Raw genomic sequence first — 7,791 nt, 5'->3', positions numbered from 1 at the left:
CACCACAGGGACAGGTCATCAAGGCTCAGCACCTCCCGAAATTTCCAAAAGCCTGATGACAAACCAGGGAAAGCCTGGGCCTGACTCTTACCACTAGGTGTCACACTACACAATCAGGAATAAAGACTACCAGGCCTTGAAGTCCATCAGGAACGTAAAGCAGTAAAAGGAGGTGCAAGAATGCTATTGAGATACTTTTTATTTATGCATGATTTTCTTTCTTAAAGATCATTTTTTAAACCTACAGCTAAAAATCATCTTCTAAGCTATATAAGTGGGGGCATTTAGAGTTCAACTTTTCTTTCTTGCTTTTTTTTTTTTTTTTTTTACAGACATGAATATTTCCAGATAGGTAAAATAGAGGGTCGATGTTCCCCTAATGATTGGAATAGAAAATATTTTTAGTATCTTCAAATTATAGTGCATTCAGTCTCATTTCTACAATGAGTTTTCAAAAATGTAAATACTACAACTGCTTTGGCCCCATGATTAATATGTTAGGATGGAAATTAGATAAGCTGCCATGGGGTGCCTGGGTAAATTTCTCTGCATTTCCGTTTCTTTTTGGGAAAATAGGAACGATACCTATCTTACAAGAGGAGTTCTGAGAATGAACAATGTATTGCAAAAAGTGTTGGAGTCCTTCCAAAAACTTATACTGTGATATTTCCAAGAGACATAGTCACCCTCAAGCAGCTATATATGTGTTTGTGGACAAGCAATACAATTTTTAAGAAGGAAAAACACCTTAAATGACATTAAATCCAATCTTGGTATAAAAGCACGTAGACCACAGCAAGTTAACTGATCTCTCCAATTAATATGAAGTTAATTAGAAGTGGATCCCAGAAGTGAGATCTCCTACTTATAGCTGGTGTTCTATTCTGCTTCAATAATTGTATATTTTGTATATCATATGCCTGCACAGACAATGGAATCTATCCTTGGGAAGTTTTCATTATAACATGTGATCATTACTATCCTGAAGGTTTTATTTCTTGATTTAAGGGCTTATTTCTCCTTTTTTCTCTCACTCCCCCTACCCAGTTTCCCTACAGATAGTCGGAGGAGTAGAGAGAAGAGATGAACAAATGGTTGGATAATACACGGCCAGTCAAATTAAAGATGATTGCAGTATAATCACCAGAAGTTTCTGCAAAACTAGAGGCTTCTGGGGCTCATCCTGAAAAGCTCTGACCCAAGTTGCTTTATTTTGCCTGGACCAGTTCTAGAAGTAGATGAATTCAATTAGAGGCTTGCTGGCTAGGAGGTGGGGGTGGAGTGGGAACATATGTTCTATTTCTGCAGGTGAAACTAGAGGATGGGAAACCTGGAGTGGCCACAGGGCGGGAGAGCAGGGAGCCAGCAAGGGGGTCATGTCAGGGCTGCCCAGAGCCTCCTGTAGCACGCTTAGCAACTGCTTGCTTAGCCATCCTTAAGGCGCAATCTTGGCTAAGGCACCGCTCAACCTATTCTTCAGCCAGTCACCCAGCTGGGCACCCAGAAGTAGGCTGGATCCATTCTCTGCAGCAGCACGGTGCAGATGAGGGAACATGACCTCAATAATTATTTTGTTCGTGCAGGGTCGCTAGCTACAACCTCTACTACGAAGATCAACACCTTGCTTTACCTGAAAAAAGTTATGGTCGTGTTCGGCATTTTCCCTGAATTCAGGGCTTGCCCCTCCTCCAGTCAACAGGACTGTTAATCTTGAGGAAATGATCTGAGGGTTCTCCAAGCATTTTGGCTCCTAATGCCAAAGCATTCACAACTTCTACCTGAGGGGGGATGGGGCGCCCTGCGCTGCAAAGAGCCTGGTATTGGCCGGAAGGCAGAGGAGCCTGCGACCTTCTACCCGGCCAGTGCGTCCTTCCCCGCAGCGAGAAGTTTGGGGAAGCCAATCCCGACGTCTAGCCATCATTTCCACTCGCGTTTTCAAAAGATCGAGAAACGGAAAGGACCGGCCGGTTGGCAAACCCCAAGGAGGAACTGCTCAGCAGGTCTACGTTCATTGGGATCTCAGCAGTCGACGACCCCAAATCGAATCGATCGTGGGAAACCCCAGGGAAAGAAGGCTTCTTGCAGAGGGACGGGATTACTGAGTGCAAGCTGCAGGGAAGTACCGGGGGAGGGGACCTTAGTCGGGAGGACTTTCCAGCCACTCAGCGTTCATCAAAAAGTTCCCTGTACATGACCCCAGTGGCTCATCGCAGGGAGTTTCTCTGATGAACCCGGCTCAGGGTTTAGGCTTCTCCCCCCCACCCCCTCCCAGGCAGAGGACGAGGCCAGTTCTCTTTTCTGGTCTGACTGGCTTGGAAATTCCCCGCGCCTGACCCCGCCCCGGAGAAATCCCCTGCCAGCGTTTATAGGGCGCCGCGGCGGCGCTGGCGAGCCCACAAGAGTCGCAGCCAGCGGTCCTCCCCTCCGTGACACTGCGAGGCAGCGAGCGCGCAGCCCGCGGCCGAGCGCACCTGGGCAGCAGCGCCACAGCTTTCACCGCGCCATGTTCCAGCCTGCCGAGCACGCCCAGGACTGGGCCATGGAGGGTCCGCGGGACGCGCTCAAGAAGGAGCGGCTGCTGGACGACCGCCACGACAGCGGCCTGGACTCCATGAAGGACGAGGACTACGAGCAGTTGGTGAAGGAGCTGCGGGAGATCCGCCTCGAGCCGCAGGAGGCGCCGCGGGGCGCCGAGCCCTGGAAGCAGCAGCTCACCGAGGACGGAGACTCGTAAGTGTCTCGGGGCCGGGTGGGGACGCCGGGCCTGCAGCGCAAGGCCCGCGAGGCGGCCGCGGACCCGGGTTTATGCACCGCTGCCCCGGAGGCCGTGCAAAGCGGAGGACTGCGCGTAGAGGCGGCGGGGGGCATAGGGGGGGAGTGAGGGTCGGATCCCGGGGCGGCGGTGCAGCAGCTCTGCCTTGCAGCCGCGCACACCTTCCCCTCCCCCCAGGCCCGGTCCCGGTCCTCTCGGCGGGGGCGGGGCGGCGGCGGGGACGCGAAGTCCCCGCTTGCATAAGGCGGGGAGCTTCGCCCTTGCTGGCGGGCGCCGCGCGGCCGGGAGGGGAAGTACAGGGCGTTCCGGCCCGGCGGGAGGGCGGGGCGGTCTGACCGGCGCCCGCCGAGGAGGAGGGGGGGCCCCGGAAAGTCCCTGGGCGCCTGCCAGGAACACTCAGCTCATAATAACCTCGCGGAAAACACCGCGGCCTCGGCCTCCAGAAACCCCGGCCTTGCGCAATCCCCCGCAGCCCGCGCCTCCCTGGGCCCCACGCAATGCACTCACCAGCCCTGGGGGTTTTTCCCTCTCTTCCCCTTAGGTTCCTGCACTTGGCCATCATCCATGAAGAGAAGGCACTGACCATGGAAGTGATCCGCCAAGTGAAGGGCGACCTGGCCTTCCTCAACTTCCAGAACAACCTGCAGCAGGTGCGCCGGCTTGCCCAGTCCCGTGCCTCGCACCCCGTGATAAAGTTGGATCTAGCACAGCTGCTCCCAATCCTTTCTAAATTAACAATCACTGGTCACTATCTACCCTGACCTTTTGCATTGGAATCAGCCAACGTCCTAGAGAGGAAAGAACATTCCATTGATTTAATGAGGCCTTTAGGAAAGCCCACCTGGGGCGGCTGAGATTTGCCTGCCCCTTATACCTGTCTGGGAGGAGCGGCACCCACAGCTGGAGATTCTGGGGTTCAAGGGAAGCCAGACTCTGAGTCTGGGCCATGGCTGACCCTCTTTCTGTTCCCTCTTCTGTTTGTAGACTCCACTCCACTTGGCTGTGATCACCAACCAACCAGAAATCGCTGAGGCACTTCTGGAAGCTGGCTGTGATCCTGAGCTCCGAGACTTTCGAGGAAATACCCCCCTACACCTTGCCTGTGAGCAAGGCTGCCTCGCCAGTGTGGGAGTCCTGACTCAGACCTGCAGGACCCAGCACCTCTACTCCATCCTCCAGGCCACCAACTACAATGGTAGGTCTGCCTGGCCTACCCTGCCCATCAGAAGGCAGGTGACATGGAGAAGGGAGGGGTGGGGCAACTTTAGGAGTCCAGGCAAGAGCTGAGCTGAAACTCTCTACACTCAAACAGATGAGAAAATATATGTGCAAAAGGCCTCTTTGGTGCCTTAATAAAGTTCATTCGGAGCCCAGATTCTGGGTTCTCCAAATTCAGAAGAATTTGTTCTCTAAAAGAATAGGTGGAAAGTTCTGCTTGAGATCTAGGGTTGAAACAAGTGGTTATACTTCCTTCATTGTTCTTCTAGGTCACACGTGTCTACATTTGGCCTCTATCCATGGTTACTTGGGCATCGTGGAGCTTTTGGTGTCTTTGGGTGCTGATGTCAATGCTCAGGTGAGTGCTTCACATCTCCAGGTGGAATGCGTCAGGGCTGCAAGGCCCTCCTCAGTAAGACTTCACGTGCTCTTGCTGCAAGCAGAAATTCCAAACTCAGCCATGAACGTCTCAAATTCCTTTTGGTTTCAGGAGCCCTGTAATGGTCGAACAGCCCTCCATCTTGCAGTGGACCTGCAGAATTCTGACCTCGTGTCACTCTTGTTGAAGTGCGGGGCTGACGTCAACCGAGTCACCTACCAGGGCTACTCCCCATACCAGCTCACCTGGGGCCGCCCAAGCACGCGGATACAGCAGCAGCTGGGCCAGCTGACCCTAGAAAACCTTCAGATGCTGCCGGAGAGTGAGGATGAGGAGAGCTACGACACGGAGTCAGAGTTCACGGAAGACGAGGTGAGTCTCAACTTTGGCGCTCTGCACAGAGCAGTACCCTCCCAGGCCCCTAGAGCAACTCTTTATCCAAGGGGCTCAACTTATGACGTGCTCACACTTTAGTGTGCATGACCAGTAGTACCCTGAAAGTGTGTCTTCAGTTTTTGCCCTTTTAAAAGGAGAGGAGCATTAAAGAACAACTCCCTCAGCCCCTGAAGTTAATTTATATGCGGGGTATAGAGAACGGAATCCAAGAATATTTGACTTATTTCCAGGAACAGCCCTCACCATTATCCCAGCACCTTTGGCAAAGCTCTGAAAGTTTAATGTGCCTTTTTTCTCTTTTGTTTTTAGCTACCCTATGATGACTGTGTGCTTGGAGGCCAGCGCCTGACGTTATGAGTTTGAAAAAGTACCTAAAAGAACATGGACTTGTATATTTGTACAAAAAGAGAGTTTTATTTTTCTAAAAAAAGAAAAAAAAGAAAGAAAAAAATCAAAAGGGGGTACTTAAAACCACACTTCACACTCCCTGGCCCAAAACATTTACTATTTTGGATCAGCCCTCATTTTGTTATTTTTGTGAACTTTGGAACAAGAAAGATCATTGGAATTCAAAGAAAACCTCACTCAAGCCTCGCTTTTGTGGGATTTTTGGAGGATGTAATGCAAAATGTGACGAAAAGACTTTTTATTGTGCTTTTTGATTGAATCACCATAGATTCAGTGGCTGAGCCCAGTGTGGGACATGTAACGACCAGGTGTGTCATTAAACCTTTCAGGGATGTGGGGTTAAAAGTCACTACCTGTTAAGGTTTGTGTTACCCTCCTGTAAATGGTGTACATTGTGTATTTTGTTGGTAATTATTTTGGTACTTCTAAGATGTGTATTTATTAAACAGATTTTTACAAACAGAATTCTCCTGATCGTTCTCTTTGGGCTGCTGTGGGGCTCCCAATCTGAGAGTCATCCAATCCTCTGGGGGAGGTGGAGAGCTGTGTGGGAGCACTTACCACAGGCCAGCCACAAAGCCCTTTCACAGAGCAGCTTCTCACACTGCATACGCCAGACTCCCTGCCAGGCTTTGCAGGCAGCCCCAGGGCCCAGTGCGTGGGAGGGGAGGCTGTTGCAAGATGATAGGAAACACCATTCTTAGGCCAGGGTGGGGGTGGTAGCAGAGTTGCTTGACCTACAACTGGAAGTCTCCATTATCCTTTGCTTTCATCTTGGTTTAAGCTATGCCAGGACGCTTCCACTTTGGGAATCATTTTAGTCAAGAGAAATTTGCTGAAGTCACATTTTATATTACTGGAAAGTTCTTTAATACTGGAAGTTCCCAAGGAATGGGCTCAGGAAAGGGACCGCATGCACTAACATTTATTAGCAGGTACCCACCTCCGAGCCTTCGTTTCTTCACTTATAAACTGGGCTGTTCAGATTGCACAAGACAACACACGTCTAAAGCACAGCAGAGTGCCAGGCACATGGTGCTAAAGAGAAACGCAAGCTATTGCACAACATCCTGTATTTCACAGGGGAAGAGACAAGGCCAGCGTGAATGTCCTGTCCGGGGTCACCTTGCAGGAGAGGCAGGTGGTTAGCTTCCAACTCTTGTTTTCAGAGTTGGTTAACATCTTTGAACTGCATTCCACCTCCAGATCAACCTATTGTTACGAGCTGTAGTGTGAATGATACTAAAGGCTTGAAAAGTCTTTGCCCCAGCTCCGTCAGTCTGCTAATTCCATTGAATGATTCCACAAGAAGTCAAGAACTTGTGAAATTTGAGTTTAAGTGCTCTGTATGGATGCTTTCATCCCTAAAATACATTTCTTGCCCAGGTAGAAAGAGGAGTAAAGGAAAGTTCATGGCATCCTATAAGACACAGAATGGTATATAAATCCAATCCCTGTACTTTGGCTTACACCTAAGAAAACATTGCCATTATGTTATCCCTTTCCGGATCCATAAACGCTGTTGAAGTCAAGTGAATACGATGATCACCTTCCTCTCAGACCAAAAAGGAACCAATACTTCATGGATCTTTCAATATACGAAGTGTATTACCGTCGATTGGACTGACCGGTCAAAGCCAGCCCTGTCGTCCTCCTGCAGCCTCAGTCATCTGGAGCTGAGCACTGAGGTGGCCCCTCTACCAGTCTTGTCCCCCCTTAGAGTGCTCCAGGCCCATCATAGAAATTCCTTGTGCAGGGACTATGTGATCTCACACAGGAATGCTGACAGGCTCAGCGATGTCAGCTGCTGAGTAGAAGAGGTGGGTAAGAGGGGTTTGCGGGGGGGCGGGGATAGTCACCTCATATCCAAAAGAACACAGGTTAGAAACTTGGCCTCCCCCCTTCGGAATGATGCCCTGAGCATTTCTCAGTCACACGTGCCTCTTTCTCCCCTGTAATGGTAGTGGATTTCTGCCAAGTTGCTCATCTCCCTTACTCCAGCTCTCTGAGAAGTTTGGAGAAATGGGACAAAGGGACGTGGCACTGTTCCTCAGCCTCCTTGCTGACTGGCTTTTGTGTAGAGGTGACACCTTCCCTGGTCTCGGCAGGGAGGGGTCTCTTCTGACCCATTTGGGCCCAGCCTCCCACACTTCCAGGCCTCAGCTTTTCTGCTCATCAGGACCCCAACCCTCAGGGTGGATTCCATTGTCTGCATAAATCTCAAGGTCACTGGGCCCAGTTTCTTATTCTCAGGTCCTTCTTCCTGTTTCTCCACCTCCTTTCTTTCCCTTTTTATTTGAAACCTACTTTCTTTCCTTCATGCCATTGGTTGGGTGGCTGGAGCCTGGAGTTCCCTAAAAGAAAAATTTTAGAACCGAAACATTCTAATCTGCAGAGTCTTCGGCAAATTTCTAAGCAAACAAGAGCAAAACTTTTCAAAGAAAACAGTGCGGCAGACTGAGAGCCTTGTCTGCACTCTGATTTTCTCCAAGAAGCCAAAGGTCCTGTCAGGACAGGTAGAAGTAAGGGAGCTTTGGGAAAGAGGGAAGTGACAGGAGGAGGGAAATAAAGAGTCACATCAGCAACTTCCTTGAATTTAGTTCCTTGATTCCTTCTG

At 50.2% G+C, this 7,791-nt stretch overlaps 1 protein-coding gene across 1 annotated transcript; it reads left to right on the top strand.

Moving 5' to 3' along the window:
* The first annotated feature begins 2,370 nt into the window (after positions 1–2,370).
* On the top strand, positions 2,371–5,639 carry NFKBIA (NFKB inhibitor alpha). The gene is made up of 6 exons (XM_040620837.1): positions 2,371–2,730; positions 3,315–3,423; positions 3,758–3,968; positions 4,261–4,349; positions 4,482–4,742; positions 5,076–5,639. The coding sequence occupies exons 1-6, from the start codon at positions 2,504–2,506 to the stop codon at positions 5,121–5,123; spliced, it is 945 nt and encodes a 314-aa protein (XP_040476771.1). The 5' UTR covers positions 2,371–2,503; the 3' UTR covers positions 5,124–5,639.
* The last annotated feature ends 2,152 nt before the right edge of the window (positions 5,640–7,791 follow it).

Source organism: Ursus maritimus, unplaced genomic scaffold (genome assembly GCF_017311325.1).
Source record: "Ursus maritimus isolate PB19 unplaced genomic scaffold, ASM1731132v1 scaffold_36, whole genome shotgun sequence".
NCBI lineage: Eukaryota > Metazoa > Chordata > Mammalia > Carnivora > Ursidae > Ursus > Ursus maritimus.
Note: the sequence above shows the minus strand (reverse complement) of the source record. Positions and strands in the feature narration are given on the sequence as shown.